Genomic DNA, 22,090 nt, shown 5'->3' with positions numbered 1-22,090 from the left:
ACACACACACACACACACACTGGGTACTGTTCTTGAGTTTTTTCACTCTGCCACTTGAGCCACAGCTCTACTTCTGGCCTTTTGGCAGTTAATTGGAGGTAAGAGTCTCACAGACTTTCTTGCTTGGGCTGACACTGAACCACCATCAGCCTTCTGAGGAACCAGGATTCCAGGCAGGAACCACCAGCTCCTGGCAAAAACTTTTTAAATAAGGAAGATAGACTGACTCAGGGATTTCCAGCCAACAAATATGACTATAAATGTCTGACTTCAAATATCTCCTAAAATAACTCACAGTTACAATTAAGTCCTTGCTAATCATAATTTTCAAGATCATCTTCTATGTACTGAGTAACGTTTTCAAGTTAGGCAGCACAGAATTGTTGACTCTGTTGGTCTTGGTCTATGAGATCAGCTGATCAGGGGCACATTTGAGCATTTTACTTCCTGAAGTCAAGAAGATTAGATTAAGAAATTAGATTAGATTAGATTAGATTAAGAAAGGACTTTGCTATTGAAGTACTGCTTTTTTTGTGTACTAGCTGATGATGAAGGACTGAGTCCTCCCTGGATGCTGGGGGTTTAGTGGGAAAACTCATAGCCCTGTTGCTAATGCTGCTTGTAGCTTGGTCCTCCATGTAGGGTTGGCAGGGAAGTGTGCAGCCCTGAGCTATAGTGAGATATAGTGATAGAATGGCTGCTGGTTTACTTGTTGGCCATCCTTTGGGTGGTCATGGAATAAAGATCTCGTTCAAGCACTGAAACAACTGAAAAGGACTGAGGAAGGTGTGGCGCTGGTGATATGGCTAAGGGATTCTTTGCACCTTCTCTATCTCACTCTCACATAAAGCCTGTCACCATAGAGTTCTGCTATTCAGAAACACATATCACATCTGCTCTCATAAATTAGAACAGCCTGAAGTCCTTTTCTCTATCTGACTCATTCTTATATCATCTTTACAGTTAAAAAAAACACAACCCCAAACCTATGAAAATACAAGCTTAAGCTTGTGTGGATATTTGTAAGAGGCCAAAATACAAAACATTAGAAAATCAATTAAGGTGCTCCATGAAAATGATTGGGTAATTACTACTTACTTTCTTTCTAGTAGAAGGATGAATTCTCTAATGATGGGTATTATCAGCAATTAGACAAAGCTGTTCACGTTTCAAAATTAATCATCAATCCCATTAATTAAGTCTGTATTACACATCCTATTAAATTAGCACACATAATATGAGGCCTTCACACATCAAAGGAGAGCATTATCACTGCACATTAGTGACTTGATAATTCAGCTGAAAGGAACACAAATGCTCGTAATTAGAACACTACTTTTAGTAGAATCACTGGTTTCTGTCTCTATGGTTAAAAAAAAGGCACCTCACAAGGTGAAAACAAGCAAAGTTTTTATGTTTGATCCCTAAAAAAGAAGTCAGTTGAGCAGTCAGCTTCATGACAGGTATGAAGTTCTTAGAGCTGTGTCATCAGGGAGGCGTTCACCCAGGAAGAGCACCTGCAGCCATGGTTAGGTCAGTGCCACCAGCTAGGGTGAGGCAACTGCTAGGGTGCAGTCAGTAGTGAGGCACACCTCATCTGGGTTGAGAACTGAGAAAGACAAACTGGGTTGGACCTGAAAGCCTGCAGTGTAAACACTGGCCCTCAAGGCCCTCTAAAAAACCAATGAGGTGCTTTACTACAAGCCACCCATGACACGTTTCCTCTTCTTCCTTTGCTAAGTGACCACTGCAGGGGGATGAGGGGCTGCCACAGAGGTACAGCTGTTAAATGCCTTTAGGGTTGCCAGCCTTGTGCAAGCTTGGCACCCTTAAAGACGGATCAGGCTGAAAGGAAGACAGGACCTATTAGCTGGTCAAAGAATAGGTCCCTAAACCGACTGAAGAGTCAGATAAGATTGTGACAGTTATGAACTAAACGTATGGACATAGCGAGGCCATGTAAGAAGGGGTGAAATCTAACATCTAATAACACCATTTACAAAATATGCATGATGTAGGCAAAAGAGGCTTAATGATTATTTCACTAATATGACAAACAGTATGATCCAGTGAATACCACACACAGTTGCTACGTAGCGTATATTAAATCTTTACAATATAGTCCCTGAAGATAAGTCTCAAGTTTATCCGAAGAGGAGTTATCACATATAATTACACATACACCAATGTGGGAGGGGTAGTTGTGGAGGGAGATGGAACACAAATTTTCTATTGTATCATTATAAGCTCACACCACAATTCAGTGAAAGTGCTTACAATCTAAAGTCAAAAATCACAAATTTGAGGCAAATTGGTCTTCTTTCCTTCTCTAAAGGAGAATGTATAGTCTAAATGATCCAGGAACACAAAGTATGAAGGAAAAAGTAACAGCAAATGTTAAATAAAATACTTTTATTCAGATTTCTATCCATAATTTTGACTTTATTGTTGTTTTTTTTTGTGTGTGTGTCTGGTCGTGGGGTCTGAACTCTGGGCCTGGGCGCTGTCCCTCAGCTCTTTAGCTCAAGGCTAGCGCTCTACCACTTGAGCCATAGCGCCACTTCCAGCCTTTTTTTTCTTTTTGCTTATGGGGTGCTGAGGAATCGAACCCAGAGCCTCATGCATGCAAGGCAAGTGCTCTACCACTGAGCCACCCTTCCAGCCCCGACTTTATTGGTTTTTTTTTTTTTTTGTGAGAAATGATCTACTATTAGCACAGATTTATTACCTGAAAATTTTGCTAGTTTCAAAATTACCTATTAAGTAGGAAGACATAATAGGAAGTTTAGCTCAACAAAAGAAACTGAGAATCTTTGACACTGAGATTTGTTGCTAGAGTTGTCCTCTGAAGGTAATGTTACACTCTCAGGCTTCCTAGGCCTTGGTTTCTCAGGGATGACCTAAGCATCCCTGGTTGGTTTATCAATATTTTGTTACTGCAGTCCTGATATGTGCAAAAAGTGATGCTAGCTTTATTCCCCCCTCCTCAGCCTGAACTAGCAGCTTAACTAAGGTACTAGATACAACTCCAGCTTTAAATATCATGATAGGAAGAGACATATCTTTAACAAAATTAGTCAACCCTTTGCAAAAATAGAGGTACTAAGTTGGATATATGCCTTGATATACTTCTGGCTTCTTTTAGAAGATATTAACCTTATGGACAGTGCAGAGGAGCCAATGTCACAGTCACTAAGAGCTACCGTATGTCCTGGCCTCATAGACACTCCTGGTCTTCAGCTGCTAGGCTATCATAATTATTAATAGCCTCCATTTAACTTTCAAAAGCATCACAGTTTGAAAAATAAATTATATGGATATTGTTTAAGGAAAGAATCCAGCTTCCCAAACGTAATTTTTAATACTCTTTTGTTTATTATACTGAGAAACCTAACTACAAAATTCCTGAGAATAAGTATATATTTTATTTTATCTTATTTTTTGTCGGTTGTGGGGTCTGAACTCTGGACCTGCAAACTGTTCCTCAGCTCTTAAGTTCAAGGCTAGCACTCTACCACTTGAGCCACAGCGCCACTTCCAGCTTTTTCTGCTTATGTGGTGCTAAGGAATTAAACCCAGGGCCTCATGCATGCAAGGCAAGCGCTCAACCACTGAGCCACCTTCCCAGCCCCATAGGTATATATTTTAAACTGCCACAAAGTCCTGTGGCTCGATCTCTAGTCTAGGTATCGCTCCAAATATTAACAATGACACTGTGTCTAGAAAGCAGCACACTACCTGCAATTAATACAAACCGTCTTAATTTTTCACTTATTACTCTGATTACAGGTTCACTATTGGATTAAGATGGGTCTGTCTTTCAATTGACTTTATTAGCTTTAGTGGATGCAAAAGCAATAAAGAGTGAGAGCCTTGGGAGGAGGGACTGTCCTTGATTAGAGTTGCCAGCTGTCTCAGCCTTGCCTTCTGGTCCCAGAACAGCATCTGGCTCATGTCCACAGGACCAGTTTGGAATGGATATTAGGGGCTAATATATGTATGTCCTCTGCCTACACATTGTATCACCATGAGTCACAAGGAGAGGGCGCTGTCACTTACTCAGGCTTCCCTGTGTGCCTAGGCCATCAACATGGACAACCATGTGGCTTAAATAGAATCAGTTAAACTTTGTAAGACAGGAAAACTGGGAGATTAATATTTCATATTTAGTTGATTCATGACAGCAATGAGTTTTATACATTAAGTGGATTCTAATGTGGAAAATGATGGGAAAATCAATCATTGAAAACTAGCAGAGAAAGAGAGTTCTATATTGAAATTCCTGAATTGACAAAGGATCCCAAAGGAATATGGCAGTGCAATCTATAATACCATTCCATCCCATGAGAACATTGATTCTTTTTTTTTTTTTTTTTTTGGTCGGTTGTGGGGCTTGAACTCTGGGCCTGAGCGCTGTCCTTCAGCTCTTCAGCTCAAGGACAGTGCTCTACTCCTTGAGCAACACTGTCATTTCCGTTTTCTAGTAGTTTATTGGAGATAAGAGTCTCATGGACTTTCCTGCCCGGGCTGTCTTTGAACCATGATCCTCAGATCTCAGCTAGGATTACAGGCATGAGCCCAGCTAACATTTCTTTATTCTTAACACATTCTGTCTTGGCAGCTCATCTTTTCCTTCATTAAGTCTCTGTGACATGTCAACCAGAAAAAAAAAAAAATTAAAAATTAACAGATCTAGGCAAATGGCTGTCAATGATAATGTAATGGCCACCGCTAGAGATGAAATACGCTTTTCCTTGTTCTTACCTAGGCAGTAGGGACAACACTGGCCTTTTCTCAAAACAGGTCTTTCACAGGACACGGAAGGACACGACTCAGAGTAACAGCTAATCACGCTGTCCATGCACACACAGCTGGTACAAACGTCAGGCTTCCAGGACTCAGCTGCCAGAAATATGTCCCCTTCCTCATTTCTGCAGTAACTAGGCACACTCTCATTTTGGGGTGGGGAAGGCCGGAGAGGTTCATCTGGAAAAATGAACAAACAGGTCAGCAACTGTGCACAATAGTTGAGTGGCTCTCCAGCAGTCTTAACCACCACAGCTCTGGGTGCCTCCTTAAAAAATTTTGCTCAGTCATGAATCAGGATGTCTAATTTAGGCAGAGCCTTGAATTATAAAACAAAATAACAAAGATCAAAAGAGACCTGTTAGCAAGATTGTTCGTTATCTGTATAGCAGCTGCTCTACCCTTTCTTCCTTAGCCTAACAAAGTCTTGATTTTATTTGAGGTGGTCCCAAGACTTGGAAAGGGTGATCCTTTCCCCCTGCTTTCCCAATCTCCTTTGTGACTACAGTGGGGGTGACATCACTTGGTTGTGTCTTGTGGAGGTTTCTAGAAAACCTTTCATTCTCCAGAGGGCCAGGTATGCTACTATCACCACCCTCTGCTGTGTTCCTTTTCATACCTGTATGTTTTACAAAGCTTTTTCATCATTATATAGATAGATGTACATCTACCTCCAAGGTCTAATTTTACAGATAAGATAGTAAAGCCAGGCACAGGATGGGCTACAGCAAGTGCTACCTTACTCAGTCAGAACCTGCAGGGCTCTGCACATGTGTGCTCTTCTCCTGAGGTGTCCTGTCTTAACTAAGGAGTACTCCCCTTCTCTCCCAGGCAGAATCTCTGAATCCAATTAGGTCTCCCATCTGTGAATCTGGGCAATCACTTCTAGTCCTGCAGAAGTGTCTTCCTCCCTCTCAAAACACTCCTCACTCTGTGGTTATTTCATAATATGGAACACACTGGAGAGTATCTGATTTTCTGTTGCATTACTGTTCCACAGCACAAGTTGTTCCTCTTCTCATCAACCTCAGGATCCTATAGGTCAATTTAGATACTCCACAACTATCTATTAGAAGAAAAACTAAATGGATATAAGTTCCCTGTCACTAGCAAATGATTTCTACCTGAAGAATGGGAATAACCATGGTCTGCCACCTCCCCCTGCCCTGGCCCAGACTGTTGTTCTACCATTTCACCCATGTTTGCAGTTTGGGCTTTCTGCTGGTTAAATGGAGATAAGAGTCTCTCAGATTTATTTTCCTGGTCTGGCTTTGGACCTTGATCCTCAGGTCTCGGCCTCCTGAATAGTTGATGAGTATGAGCCACTTTTGCCAAGCCAGCCACAGTTCTCTATGATAGAAAAATAACAGCAGGGACTGCATTTGGGGAAAATAGTGATGACAAAACCAGAACAAAATGAAACACTAGAGTGGGAATGGGTCACACATAGCCTAAAAACTTAATACATGGGAATTTCTTTCTTTTTTTTTGTTGGTTGTGGGGCTGAACTCTGGGCTTGGGCACTGTCCCTGCACTTTTCAGCTTAAGGCGAGCGCTCTACGCTCTACCGCTCTACCGCTCTACCGCTTGAGCCACAGCGTCACTCCCAGTTTTCTAGTGGTTTATTGGAGATAAGAGTCTTACGGACTTTCCTGACAAGGCTGGCTTTGAACTGTGATCCTCAGATCTCAGCCTCCTGAGTAGCGAGGATTACAGGCATGAGCCACCAGCGCCTGGCTGGGAATTTACTTTATGCTACCAAAAATATCACATGAATTATTAAGCTTATCAGATTAATGTGGCTGCTGATTACACCAAAGTTCTTGTACTGGAATAACATTTTTGGCTGAAAAATGAGAAAACAATGTGGCTACATGTTCATCTGACACAATTAAAAAGCCGCTATGAGCATCAACTCCGAAAGATTTAGACACTAGAGTGCAGGATTTAATACAGAACACAATTTTGGACAGCTAACTAGATAATCCAATACAATAAAAAAAAGTAACTAAACACAAGGGTTTATGTTTTACCAATCAAATTGCTTTAAGAATATATGTTTAGTTTGGCTCAGACCTGTAATCTCAGCTACTACTCTGGGCAGGAAAGTCCATGAGACTCTTACAACCAAAAAGATGGAAGCAGGCTTGTGGCTCAAATGGTAGAGCACTAGCCTTCAGCACAAAAGCTTAGGGACAGTGCCCAGGCTCTGAGTTCAAGCTAGGATGTGGCACAAGAGAGAAAAAAAGAGTATATGTTTACAAGGGCAGTGATTACTATACTGACTTAAGTTGAAAAATTAAGAGAGATTAAACAACATCCAAGTAAAGCCAGTTGTTTTACCAAGTTGGTCATTTTGCATATCAAATCAAGTGTCGTTGTAAAAAGCCACATATTCTTACAGTTTACTAGAATTACTGTTTTGTAGACTCAGTAACTCATGTTTAAAATCTTGACAAATTTTCATTAAAACTACTTCTTACATGACCACCTATTTACCTGTTACAGTCAGAGACATATGTGGGGAGTGCTTATCACATAATGCTTGTAGATCTTATTAATCACCTGAGGTCTGAGGGAGGGGACAATGGGACTATTTCAAAATATCATCAACACCTTTATTTTCCAAAGAATTGTATTTGTGTTAACTAACTATTCTTCACATCTGTTGGAGATAAAGATGACTTTTTTGCATCAGCAAAGTCACCTGGAACAATTTGGTACACAGGGACTATGTCTACTAAGGTGCATATATATATATATATTTTCCCCCCCACCCCCCACTTGAGTCTGAGAGGTAGGATTAAAGGGCAAATGGCAGGAAAAACAAAGTATCTCTTGCTTTTCAAAGTCACCTCAGGTGCCAGGAATATTGATGGCATAAATATGTGGTCAATAGAAAGGAAGGAATTTAGGAAGCAGGCTGGCAGACATTTCTGCGCAGGTTTCAAGGTTTGGCACGCTCCCATACGAAGCTTACCCTGACCTGCTGGTCAGAATGACAATGCCCAGAGCTCCTTCCCCAACAAGTATTGTCCCATATACCATGCTGGTTACCTGGACACTGTGGGCAGCAGGAGTCCTGAGTGCGAGAGGGGTTTTGGCATAGCAATGGTGGACACACTTCGGTCTCACACAGCACTCGGCTGCTGTGGCAGGTACACTGGGTGCAGGAGTCAATGTTCCATGTCTCTCCTTCTACAAAGTACTCCCCTCCAGGTGCATGGCAAATGGAAGGAGTGCTAAGCTCTGGTTTCTGCACCACAAAATCATCTGGGGAATGAAACAAGATCAAAACACAAGAAATTATTCATTTTCAGTCTTTCTAACTCCTGAAGAAATTGGTGATGTTTTGTTTTAAGGGAAAGAAAAGTGGAATTGTCTGAAGAGTTCTCTCACCCTATCCTTATCAAGAGAACAAGTCGTGAAGAAAAGAAAAATATTCCATGCATAGAAATAGAAAAAAAAGAAAGGCAGAAGAGCTGATCTCAGGAAGTAAGGTTCAAGTGGCTCAAGCCTAACAGTAGTCATGAGAGAATTCAATGAGATTTATATTACAGGAAGGAGACCCCACTCCAGCCTTCCTGAGAATGTGCAGGAGTTGTCTAGTATAAAGATCTTTCATTTACTTAATATTTGCTATGGTCCAATTATTTCCATTATTCACGACATTTCTTTGTAACAGCAACCTTATGAGGTGGGTTCCATTATCATACTGTACAGAGGAGGAAACTCAGAGTATTTAGCATGGTCAGGGGCCTAGAACTCACACCTATGGTTGTTTGAATAATGGATGTCCCTAGATGAAACAAAACTTCCCCCTGATGTATTCCCTATCCACTCCATTATCTCTGGGCTCCTTGGCACTTTTACACTGGGAAGTAGGGTCTACTGTCAACAGGCCACACCTCATCTCAGCAGGCTGCCAGCACACAGAGTGGGAATGCTCCCCTGGTATCAACAGTCTGAAAACCCTCACCTGAGACTAAACATTTGTTGGGCGATATCATCATCCAGAGAGGGAAATGCCGAGAGGCTGATGATAACTATGATTTCTTCCCCCAGAGGAGAGGTGGTTTTGGTCCCTTGGTGAGATGATAATGATAGAGAGAGAATTTAATGTTGAAATGTCTGTAGAGGTACTGGGAGTTGCCCTGAAGTTGTGCTGAGGAAATGAGAAGTATGAAGACATTAACATTATTCCTGCAGTCCAAATACAACAAGCAGTTCAAGGAAGTGTTGACAGTGCTGAATCCTGCTGAGAAATAGTCTGGAGACATCACTGCTGGCTCAGGCCAGGGCCCCAGGAGAACTACCCCATCTGTGCAGAGATACTCAGAGCTGAAATCATCTAGGAGTGTGCTGGGGTTACTTTCAAAGCAATTGGGTCAACGATACTGATGGGATAAAGTGTTGTAGGCTGCTTTCCAGATAAAGGAACGATTTTCAGAAGGCCTAGAACTTTACCCAAGTGGATGTACCCCAGAAAACTGCATCAATAAAGTAATGTTGGAGAAAGGCTGCCCCTAATGCATTTAGAAAGGGTTTACAGAGGATTCAACATTGCCACCTGTTTAAATGCTGGTGTGTTGAGGGGTGGCCTGGAGGGTCCCATATCCATAATCTCTTTGTTATTGTGTGTCTAAGGCAAAAGAGTAAGGGGCTGAGAGACAGAAAAGAAAGAAAAAGGAAGAGGGTAAGAAAGAAGGGGGAAAAACAAAATTAAAAAACCACTTTCATGGTAGCTTCTCATTCATTCCAGAAGAAAAACAAAAACCTGTTGGCTGATCCTGAATAGGAGAGGGGAGAAAATATTCCTTACAGCAGGGGTCCATGAATACAATGGGACATCATCAGAAACCACATGTGGCAGTCCACTAAAGACTACAGGTGTAGATAGACAGATAGATAGAGAGGTTGTTTAAATAGGGATACAGGTTGACCCATTGCAACAATGAGATGTACAAGATGCTATGTCGAAAAATGAACCTTACAATTTAGGCAGGGGGTGGGGGTGGAGGGTGGGGGTGAGGGTGGGGGAGTGCAGTTGTGGAGATGGGAGGGAGAGGATGGTAGGGAAAAAACAAATTAGGAGGCAACAATGCTTGATAAGAAATGTACTCATTACCTTGCTCATGTGATTGTAACCCCTCTATATAGTATTTTCACAATAAAAAACTTATTTTTTTAAAAAAAGACTATAGGAGTAAATCTCTGACAGATCTATGTTTTTGCACATGTATATCCAGAAAATAACAATAAAATATAATTAAAATGTATATAGAACTTCCCATATCTTTGTAGGAAAGATCCTTCTGGTCTCCCTAACTTTTAGTTCTTTGGCCAATCATTTGTTCTGAGAGGAGTCTTCATTTCTACCCATCTAACTACTCAGACTCAACGCACACATGTAAACATAGTCAGGTGTGGGTCCCACGTTTAAACAGGTCCACCTGAAAGCATTAAAGCATGGATCCTTTGGGAACAAATGCTATTTCTGTTCTCAAAGAGGTCTTTATAGAGTTCTGTATCATTCAGCTGCTCATTTACCATCTGATCCACTGGACAAAGTCGTTTTTCACATTAAAGTAGAAAAATACGGAAAAAAGGAGAGCTGCAATACAGAGCATACCGAACTGAACTTTGGGGAAACAAAACAGCCATTTATTCTTGGCTTGTTTTTCTAGTAATCTGTCCCATATCTAGGGGGATATGGAAGCTGCCTTTCAGTTTGATGGTGCAGTTAGTAATGTGTGCAGAAGCTCAGAGCTAAAAGGGACTTCATATGTCTCTTTTTCCTGTTGCCTCCAGGGGAGGCAATGCAGGAGCCACCATCCCTTTTAGGCTTAATTCTGTCTTTCTGCAAAAGGAGCAGGCTTCAGACTCCTGACGAGTAGTCCACAAGGAGGTACAGGCCATAATGCACCAGGAAAAAAGTGACCATGAACTGAAACATCAGAAGAAATCTAATGTAAGAATACGGACACTTTGCTTCTCCCTGGCATTCTGGCTATGTTACTCTGGGTACAAGAACTGATATTTCTATGTGATTTCCAAATAAAACACTGTCTACATGTATTCTTTTGTATCTTGAAGTGGCCTGCAGAGAGAATAGAAGAAATAGAACTGTCTTGAGCTCCTGAGATAAAAAGTACTAAATGAAGTATTATAATTATTGACAACTGTAATTCATAGCCCCATGAATTAAAAATCTGTTCCTCAAATAACTTAATTACTGCTACTATAATTTTAAATGTTCTGGATTTAAATGTTCTGTTGCATTTGGCAACAGTGTCACATGCTCATTTACTAAAAACAATGCAGTCAGCAATTCAATGTATATCTTACAAAATTAAGAAAAGCGAGAAAAGGGGTGGGAGAGATGAATGGGTGAGAATGTTGAAAAGGGTGACCCTAATCTGGACACACTGTATTCATAAACGATTTGTACAACTACTTAAAGATAATAAATTTTTTTTAAAAAAAGCAACATCCACAGACTTGAAAAATTCTCTTCTTATTAAGTATGTCTTTATAAGTGATAAGCTTTTATGAAATAATGCTAGCACCCATTACCTCAAATTAAAGTATTCAAGTTTTAATACATTATCAGTAAAATGGAGATTTGGACTTATGTATATAAGCCACAAACCTCAACAAAAAAGGAATTCAAAGATCAATATAACCGCTGAAACAACTCAAAATCAGGCAAACAATTCTAGAGATTAAGAATTTACTATAATCTTCAGCTAATCATTTATTGTATCTGGCTGATTCCACGGCTGTTAACAGAAGCCATGGAAAGCTAAAAAAGTATCCCGGGGATTAACCCTGCATGTCCCCCAGAGTAACAGGTGTATATGAGGCCACTCAAGGCAGCAAAGCCTTTTGCTTTTGGAGCCCACCGGGGACAGCCAAATTCAGCTTTTACCTGCACATGACGGGCAGCACTGTCCAGGATGAATGGTGGGGTTGCCACAGGCAGGCACTGGGCAGGTGATCAGGGCACACATTTCCCGTCCATTGTGACAGTAGCACTCCCGGCACCCATCATGCCAGCTTTCCTCATTTTTATGATGATGGCCATCCATTGACAGACATGTGCCTGACAGGACGGGTGGTCCGGCTGAAGCAAGGACCTCTGGACAGACAGAAGGCAGCCTGGTAAAGAAGCAGCTACGGCACAGGAGAAACAGCCTGTAGTGTCCTTACATGGAATGTAACATAGCCACCAAAATTATGTTTACAAAGGACAGTCAGTCACGTCAGAAATGCTCAGGGAAAGAATTTAAGTCAATAGGCTCTTCATTTCGAAAAGAAAAAAAGATGAAAGAAAAAAGCCTATAAATATGTTTCTCTGTCACTCTCCTTAAGAACTGTTCATTTTTACTTTTTTTCACTGGTTGTATTTTAGTCAAAACAAGCACTGGCTTTACTACACATGTGTATACTGAGAAACGTTACTCTAAGAAGCTTCGTCTGATGGGGAACTCCTGGGCCCCTTACAACTAATAGATATGCCAAAGCAACTGACTAGCTTTTTGTTTATTCTGATCCCTTCAAAACCACCACTAAATTGGTTACTGTCCAACTCTGAAAAGACACTGAACATACTTTAGGGACTTTTTATTGCTGATTAGTCTGTGTATCCTGTTGACATCTATAAACGGGAATGGGAGGTGGGAATGAGGCAAAGGCCCATGTGGAATATTCACAATGGTTTTAAGACTATAACCAGATCAGGAAGTCTCAGGCAGTTGGGATTCCCAGGATTTTGGCTCACAGTCCGATCCAGAATGGTCATGTGCTTTTCAGTTTCTACATATTCAGGGAAAACTCTTTTCCCAGAGCAGACTCTTATAGGCACCAAAATGAAGTCTACCTTATCATTTATATCAATCCTGCTCCAGGAAAGAGTGGCCTCTAGTTTAAGGAGGCTGAGATAAACTTTAGCTTTAGCCTAAAATTCCTGAGACAGGTAAAAGTGAAGAACTTAGAAGTGATTAATTAATTTGGTCAGTGTGCTTATCCATCCTATGCTTGCTTTAAATTCTGTGCTGAGCCCTGTAATTCCATTAAGATGAAAGGAAAAGGGAGTCCCTTGGGAGGGCCATATATAAGGTGACAGTTGTGTCAGAATGGCAGCAATTACTTAAACTGTTTCATTGGCAGGATATCCCTCTGTTCTTTGTTTCCCCCAGGCTGTGTGAGGGGAAGGGCCACATGCTCATACGTACCTCTGCACTTGCAGATAAGACAGCCATGACTGTCTTGCTGAAAACCCAAGGGGCAGATTTTACCGCAGGGGAGTTCTGGACATTTCTTACAACGACAGATGTCACAGCCATGTTTATTCTTCCTGGGTAATTAAAATTTTGCCAGAGGTCAGAAAATCAAAAAGTCTCAAATGATGCCCAAGAACCCAGATCAAGGGTCAACAAAATGATATCACCATTTAAGCAGAATGACTTGACTTCTATCAAAACCACTGGGGTGCTGTATAATTAGCTCTCTGTGCTGATGACCACTGACCATCCGTGACTAAGGTTTAGAATTGCCGAAGCACCTTTGTGCTTCTGGGATTTGGCTGTCAGAATTACAATGGCATGATCATTGATTTAATTAGGAAAACTGGTACCACAACAGAAAAGATGAATATACAACTCCACAAACAGGAAGGGGAAGGACCTATCACTGGTCAAGGCTGGAAATTAGTATTAGGGACCAAAGTCCTTTCGTTGAGGCTGCAGGTTTCCTCACATTCTCTGAGAGTCCAAACAAAAGTAAAAATTTTAATGAACTATCTCCTGATCTTATAGAAGACAGGAGAATGTAAAGATCCACAGACCTAAAAGACTCCATAATGCTGACAAGGAATAATAATCTTACACTCAATCAATGTCCAGTATTGACTTCATTAGGTCCAATATTCATAAAGAATATCAGTTTTTAATTCCTCTGTCCATGAGGTATAGGAGAAAGTTTTTCCCTTCAGTAAGCTACAATGCCCAAATTCTGTGTTGATGAGTATCAAACAAACAGATATGTTCTTTATTTAAAAGTCACAGTAGCTTAAGTGGAGATTATCTGGACAAAAAGTTCTTACCAAGAATTCTTTTCTCTACAAAGGCTGATACTGAAGGAGCCCACACACTCTACATTTCCTCCTGTACATAGCACAGGGCTCAGGGTTCTCGGGCCCAGTGTCTCCCTTGAAAGCTTGTCTCTAACTTGTTCTGAGTCTCAGAGTAACAAGAATTACTCTACGTATGTTCGTATTTCATCACAAGTAACACCAAATGCCAAATATAGAGGCCAAGTGAAACAAATTTCCATTTCTTTCTTCATGTGGGTAAATGAGAGGCTTTAAAAAATGATGGCCTTATGGGATACCTCTGACATGTGACAATTGTCCATGTAACAAATTACCTTTTGCTAAGTGAAAGAAGGACCAAATTTAAGGGCTGTTTATTTACTCCAAAATAATGAGAATAAATTAAATGAGCTAGTCTTATTCAAGTCATATCACATCACTTTCAAATTTTGCCAAGGCTTTGACTGATTTGCTATTCATTGATCTACACATCTACACATGCATGCATGCATCCCTATTGTGAGCAAGCATACAGTAAGGATTCCCTAGCATACCTGTAGACATCTTCATCCTTTATCATTCATTTTTTTTAGAAGCTGTTAGTGAAACAGTTTTCAGCTAGTACAACACTTGTTGTATAACAGTGATCAACTGGGTTCACCCCAAATGTGCTTATCATCAGGTAAACAACGTGAAACCCATAATTCTCCAAGGTGGGAATTAAATATGGCCTTGATTCTGAACTGTCAAATACTGTAGCATATAGTAGATATTATGATGATAAAGATTATATTTTACATTAGCATATAAATGATGAAATAACCATGTATTTATTGGTATCTTCCTCACAATTAAGGATTAAAAATGGTGATAACCTTTTTTTTTTTTTTTTTTGCTGGTTGTGGGGCCTGAACTCTGGGCCTGGGCAGTGTTCCTCAGCTCTTCAGCTCAAGGCTAGCACTCTACCACTTGAGCCACAGTGCCACTTCCAGACTTTTCTGCTTATGTGGTACTGAGGAATCGAACCCAGGGCCTCATGCATGCAAGGCAAGCACTCTACCACTGAGCCACCTTCCCAGACTGGTGATAACCAGTTTTGAAGAATAATATTCCCAATTTAATCCACATAAATAAAACCTACCCCTCAATGTAAGTTTTTCAAAAGCAAGAGTTTAAACAATGACTGAAAGAAGATAGTCAGAAGATAATGGATCTTATAATTTGATACAAATATATCAAATTAGGAAAACAGAGACTGAAATGGAAGAGAACAAAGGGAAGAATGATGAAAGATTCTGAAAGATGTTTTTCCCCTTCAGGGGTCAACTTGCTGTAAAAACAGAAAGCAATGAGTGTGAAGTGTCTATTTCCTCCATGGAATAATCTTGACTCTCATGGGGTATGACTACAGGAATATTTAAAAAATCCATCATGAGCCTCATCTCCAAGGAAATTCCAAGGGTTTAAGAATAAACTTGATTCCCATCTTTGGAGACACAATCTTTTTTTCCCTGTTCTCTGAATTACCTAAGAAAAACCACGATAGGTACTCTATACTAAAAATATCACTGGCTCATTCACAAACACACCAACAGCCAACAAAAAGGGTGTGAACATTTCAACAAGTTACATGTAATCAGTCACAGGTTCTCTGAATGAGGAAATACGTACAGATATCCAAGTGGACAATACTTGTCACAGATTATGGGTCTGCACTTCCTGGGTCGTGGGCGGCACTGACAGAGCTCACAGTTGTGGGCATCAGTTAAGAAACCGAAGGGACAGTCCAAGGTGCAACCTCGCTTGAGGCCCGAGCATAGCTCCTCCCCTGTGAAGACATATAGATGGTGGGTTTTTTTTTCCAAAGGCAAACAGACCAGAGCATATTGTCACTTCATACCTTTCTTCAACCTCCCAGTCTCCCACAGATTTTAATTCTTAGTTCTGTCATAGCAAAAGGCAGGGTTAACAAGTAGAGACTGTGTTCCTTCATGGTTATCGTGACATGGCTCTATGTTTTGGTACTAATACACAAAATAAATTTCAACTCTGAGAAAGGTATTTCTGAAGCCCCATCAGATCTGGTAGGCCATGAGTGAAATTATTAATAATTAGACTAAGTTCAGTATTTCCACGAATCCTTTAGTCACCTCAAACCACTGATGGCCATTTATGTTAAAATGTGGAAATTACAAACTTTAAAACTCCAAATTCTTGTATATATCTTATTTCTAATGCATGTCATCACAGATAATGATGTGCTAAAATGCTCACATAAAATTTATTCTTGTGGGTGTTAGATGGTATGATATAACATTGCATAATCTAGGTAGCACAAGGGATTTCTAACCTTCTCTCTTAATAAAATACATCTTCTGCAACATGATAGCAAAATACTCAATGATCATTTGGCTATCTTTTCTCCTATTTGCTAACAGATATCTAGGTGTCTGGATGCTTAGTTAATTGACAAGGAGAAAAAATTTTGGAGAAAAAATGCTATTACTAATGGGTACCTAACTACTATCTGAAATATTTATATCATGCCCTGTAGCAGAATCTGGAGTGATGCTTAGCCATCCTCTGCTACTCAGCTTTTACATTATTTTAGAAGAAGGAAAGAAGCAATAGTAACTATCAAAAGAAACTACTGAGGTCATTAGCTCAACAGAAAAAAAGTTTCATGAAATGATTCTAAAAGGTGATACAGAGCTTACATAAAAATACAGAGAATAAGAATGTTAGGGTCAGGAAAAGCATGCTTGATGATATAAATAAAATGAACTGGGACCTATCTGAACTAAATGCTGAATTGGAAAGAACAGCCGATTTAAGAAAATCAATTTAAGAAAGCTGATAGAGCAACAGCAAAATGTAGCCAATGCTTAAACGGTGCTGTGCAGGGACTGAATAAGAGGGGAAGTAGGGATTATTCCTGTTGGGTGGACAAAGGGATCTTTATTTTACCTGTACATCCTTTAACCTTAAATATTGTAATATCATTTAAGTAATTATTATATGCCATTAAAGAAATCAGAATACATTTGTCCCTTTCATTGACAAATCTTGTAACCTGACAGCAAACCTTAACTATAATTAATAGGTTAAATAGATTCATGTTTTACATAAATATTTTAAGGCAGCATCTTCCATGAATGTTAGCTGGCAATACTTGCATATTTAATTTGCTATCATTTAAAAATAAAAATGTGACTTGCGGCATATTTTTTCACTTTGTCATGATCATAAACCTTTCATTATACTTACTAAATATGCCCTCATGGGACTGTATTACCCCGAGAAGCAACTGAATATTAATATGCATCCTAAACAGAGAGATTCTAAGTGGCTTATTTAAAATTTATAATTATGAGTTGGAAGGAAGGGCATTATATTTCAATTTTCATTATTAAGGAATGATGGACAAGGGAGAAGATTTTCATAGCCACATTTCTCTCTCTCTCTAACACATAGTTATAGGCTGTGAAACTATTTTTTTTCTATCATGAGAAATTTTAAGTCACAACACCAAGTAGACTAGGTTGAGAAAGATGAATTAAAACCATTTGTAGATCTTCCTTGAATCAGCATTCTTGGGGATTACATTCCTTGAAACTTTGGATGCTGAGTACTTTTGTGCCTTTATTTTTCTGGTTCTATAAAAGCAACCCTTTCCACAGACCTCAATCTAGAATGCTCTTTACTCATCTTTAAACAACAACAACAACAACAACAACAAAAACCACAATAGCTACAGTGAGTGAGTACCAGTGGTTTATGACTGTAATCCTATCTTAAGCTATTTAGGAGGCTAAGAAAGTGAAGACTGCAATTTGAGGCTGAGATTGCGAGGATCACCATTTGAGCCAGGACTGAAAAGTCCATTATTAGGCAGAAGAATCTAATCTCCACAGAAGGAACTGGATGTGGTAGCATATGCTTGCCATCTAGCTGACTGGGAAGCCTAAACTAGGCAGACTGCAGCTCTCAGGGCAACAAAGACCCTTTCTGAAAAATAACCAGTGTGTGTATGGTGTGTATGCTGTGTGTGTGTGTGTGTGTGTAGAGGGGTGGGTGAGGACGGGAGGTATGGCTTAGCAGTATAGTGCCTATCTAGCAAGCATATGGCTCGGAGTTCAAATCTAGTACTCACCCGCTCCCTCCCCAAAAAAGAACTGCTGCATCATCATTCAAGTCTAAATAATATAATAAAAGCTAAATTTATGTCAAGCTGTGGCCCGGGATAGTCTTGGTCACCAGCCTGCAGTGCTACTGGGAAGTAGTGGAACCTTTAGGAGGTGAAGCCCAGTAGGAAGAAGCTAAGAGATTGGAGGATATGCTCTTGAAAGGGACATAGGGACCCTCGCTTTCTCTCTTTTGTCTCAGGGCACTCTGAGGTAATTAGCTCCTCTAGCCATGCAGCCACATGCTCAGAGTAACCGGGTCAAGCACCAATCAATGGTCTGAAATGGGGAACCAAAATAAACCTTTCTTCCTTATATGTTGTTTACTTTAAACATTTTGTCACAGCAATGGAAAACTAACACATTAACCTATTTCTGCTTTCTACATACATTTGAAGGACAAGTCTCTGTAGGGCTTTTAATTTTAGTGTGATTGTCTATGATATAGCAGACAATATCATTATGCCATATTAACCTTTAATAATATTAGTCAATGGTAGAGGTATTTTTATCTTCTTGGTATCTCTATCTATAACAGCCTACAGTAGGCACATTACAAACTCTAGATGTGCCAAAAGAATGAGTAAACTAAAACCAGTAAGAACTATTTGATGTTGGCTTTAAGAAATCTTGATGGCATTGGGAATTAAGTCTAATTCTTAAGAGAAAACAGATAGGAATGGTTAGGACGGCTGCATTTAAAAAAAGGTGTCATGGAATGGAGAATTCTGGACAAGTTATCAAGCCACTGCCATGGGACAAAGAATTTCTTGTGGCCCACTTGACTATGAGGAGTTTTGTTTTTCACTAAGGAGAAAAGACAGTACCATTATGCCATATTAAACTATTACCAACATTAGAAAATGGTAAAGGCATTTTTATCTTCTTGTATTTCTATAGTGTTTAGTTTTTAGTAGCACTCAACAATTTGAGTGTTAAAATGAAAAAGCAAAAAGCAAGTTGGTGTTGACAGGAAGAGCTGGGGACAGGATTGTGCAGCAAAAAGAGGCGGGAGGCGGGGGGCTTTTCTCCTCAGCTAGCGTGGGCTGACTCAGGAAAGAACGTGATGAAACAGCTGGCATGCAGAATAAACAGTTACCACATGTTAGACAGTGAAGCTAGCTTTGCATTCATCCATCCATCCATCCATTCAATCCTCAGAAAAACCATTACTTAGGTTCTATTATCTGTCTTCTACAGATGAGGACATGAAGACCCAGAGAAACAAAGCAGCTTGATCTAATCCTAGGATTAGGGTAGCCTAATGCCAGAGCCTGAGAGAACAGTGTGTGATCCCAAGAATCTGAGGACCTAGTAACCTGACTGGATCTGACTCGTTTCTCAAAGACCTGGCTTTCAAACATCACACAATCAGTATGGCTCACAGGACTGGGTGAAACACCTAGACTTCTGTATGATACAGACAAACGGACCAATTCTAACTGATTCTTACAGTGTTAGGTACAGGGTGGCAGCAAGTGAGATGGCAAGACCAGCCCATGTCAAACATTTCAGGATCGTGAGGAATGAAATGATGAGACGTCATGGGAGGAGAGGATGCAGAAGAGCATTGAGTCTAAAGGCATCACCTACCTGCAGGATCCATGCTCCTCTCTGCACTGTCTGCAGATGCATACGAGTGCTCTGGAGAAAGACAGTGACTTCCCTACGTGGTTGTGAACAAAATCCCAAGCTCCCTTGAAAGACTGACGCTTCCCCTTAGCAGGACTTAACTTTGTAAGTTACAGCACTAGGTTTAAAATGAGACATTTCACTTAGGTTTCAGCTATCAGATTTTTTTTCTTAGAGTAGGTCTTGCATTTTAGTCAGCTCTCTAGCTCAGACTCCTATATGGTCTCCAGAACACACAAGTGGTGAAAGAATAAAGGGAGTTAAAGAATAGGGAGAAGTTATCTATTTCTACAAATGGGTTAAAAACTGCAAGGAATGAATGACTAAAAAAGATCTATATGCAGAAAAAAAAAACACTGACAAAATCCAATGTTCTCTATTTTTTCCTAAATATGAGATTGACAAGGTTTTCTGAAGGCAGTACATAAAGAAATTCCATTTAAAGAGTAAGAATGCAATAGTAACTCAAGAACAAGGCATTGGGTGGGTGTGGTTGGCTTACATCTATAATCCTAGCTATTCAGGAGGCTGAGATCTGAAGATCTTGCTTTGAAGCCAGCCCAGGCAGGAAATGTCTGTGAGATTCTATCTCCAATTAACAACCAGAGAACTAGAAGTGGAACTGAGGTTCAAGTGGTAGAGTGCTAGTCAAAGAAGCTCAAGGACAGGGCCCTGATTAGATGCCAAGGACCAGCACAAAAAACCAGAACCACAATAAGGAAACAAAAACAAAACAAAACAAGTCTTCCTAACAGTCTCACTTTGCACAAGGCCAGTGTATCTTTTGATTTGCTTCAGTGGCAAATGAGGAAAACTGCTTCTTCAGATTTAATGGTTGAAAGTGCCTCATGAAGTGGCAGAAGTCTTATGCCAGTATGACCGAATGACTGAAATTCTGTGATAGCAAAGCCCAGCTGAAGGAGGTGGTTGAAGTGACTGGGCACAATACAATCCGCATCTTATACTTTTTGGACGCTCAGGAAAAATGTTGGTACGATCCCATATTAAGAAGCAATGTATTGTTCAGGAGGTATTGGAAGGATTGAAATATAAACATGATGACATACTACCAATGATCTTGGCATTAAAAAGGCAAGGCTGGCAACTTATGTAAACAAATGTGGCTGCCAAAATTTCTCCAGCAAACTTGGCTTTCCAAGAGGCAGACAGATGCCAAACAGAGACTGTATAGAATCAAGTTCAGGAAGGCAGGGCTGTCCTACGTGTGTGGAAACTTGCTGGAAATTTAAAGATGGCAATAGCTACAAGCTTAACTACATTGTAGTAAACTCTCCTGTGGCACTAACTCTACTGTGCAGAGAGCATGATGGTAAGACATAACTGAGAAGACAGAAATACCCAACTATTTTCTCTCTCTCTCTCTCTCTCTCTCTCTCTCTCTCTCTCTTTTGCCTGTCCTAGAGCTCAGGGCCTAGGCACTATCTTTGAGCCTTTTTGTGCTCAATATAAGCACTCTATCACTTGAGCCACAGTGCTACATCCAGCCTTTTCTGAGTGGTTTATTGGACATAAGAACCTCACGGACTTTTCTGCCTGAGTTGGCCTTGAACTTCGATCCTAACATCTCAGACTCCTGAGTAGTTAGGATTACAGGCATGAGCCACTGGCATCTTCAACTCTTGTTTTCTATCTTCTTTGTTTGAACTCAGAGTTTTGTGCTTGCTAGGCAGATGTTCTACCTACTTGAGCCATATCTTAAGATTCTTTTTTTGCCAGTCCTGAGACTTGAACTCAGGGCTTGGACACTGTCTCTGAGCTTCTTTTCCTCAAGGTTAGAATTCTACCACTTGAGCCACAGTGCCATTTCCATTTTTTTCCTGTTTATATGGTATTGAGGAATTGAACCCATGGCTTAATACATGCTAGGCAAGCCTCTACCACTAAGCCACATTCCCAGCCCTTGAGATTCTTTTGCTTCAGTTATTTTTCAAATAGGATCATGCATTTATGCCCAAGAGCTTAGACCAAAATCTTCCATTTTATACTTTTTGGGTAGCTGGAATGACAGGCATACACAACCATACTTCAGCTTTTATTGGTCGAGATAAGGCATTGTTAAATTTTTACCCAGGCTGTCTGTAAACAGTGATCCTCCTGATTACTATCTCTAGAATAGCTAGGAAGATTTTTTTCAAGGTCAGAACAGTGACCAGCATTACAGGGATCTGCCCTTGTTTCTGTACGATGAATTTTAATTCACTTTAGATGAGGACATAGAAGTAGTAATTGTTTATTATAAACCAGGAGGCATAAGGAATAAAATCCTATTATCAAGAACAAAAAATATTCTAACTAGTTGGAAAGTGGCTTAAAACAATTAGCATAATTTCTTGTTAAGTTTGCCCTGACTCTA

General features: G+C 40.2%; 1 protein-coding gene across 4 annotated transcripts in view; it reads right to left on the bottom strand.

Annotated features, from left to right (window-relative positions):
- Crim1 (cysteine rich transmembrane BMP regulator 1) overlaps positions 1 to 22,090 on the bottom strand; it is a 182,602-nt gene that overhangs the window by 18,414 nt on the left and 142,098 nt on the right. For 3 of the 4 annotated variants that reach the window (XM_070025357.1, XM_070025359.1, XM_070025360.1), the window contains 5 exons: positions 15,572 to 15,728; positions 13,044 to 13,165; positions 11,738 to 11,947; positions 7,864 to 8,079; positions 4,765 to 4,986 (listed from right to left, as the gene is read on the bottom strand). In XM_070025357.1, coding sequence (XP_069881458.1) covers positions 4,765 to 4,986; positions 7,864 to 8,079; positions 11,738 to 11,947; positions 13,044 to 13,165; positions 15,572 to 15,728 — 927 coding nt within the window. The remainder of the gene's footprint in view (positions 1 to 4,764; positions 4,987 to 7,863; positions 8,080 to 11,737; positions 11,948 to 13,043; positions 13,166 to 15,571; positions 15,729 to 22,090) is intronic. The other variant, XM_070025358.1, reaches the window with a different exon arrangement.

Source organism: Dipodomys merriami, unplaced genomic scaffold (genome assembly GCF_024711535.1).
Source record: "Dipodomys merriami isolate MVZ:Mamm:240054 unplaced genomic scaffold, mDipMer1.0.p SCAF_17, whole genome shotgun sequence".
NCBI classification, from domain to species: Eukaryota; Metazoa; Chordata; class Mammalia; order Rodentia; family Heteromyidae; genus Dipodomys; species Dipodomys merriami.
This window is presented reverse-complemented; position numbering and strand designations above follow the sequence as displayed.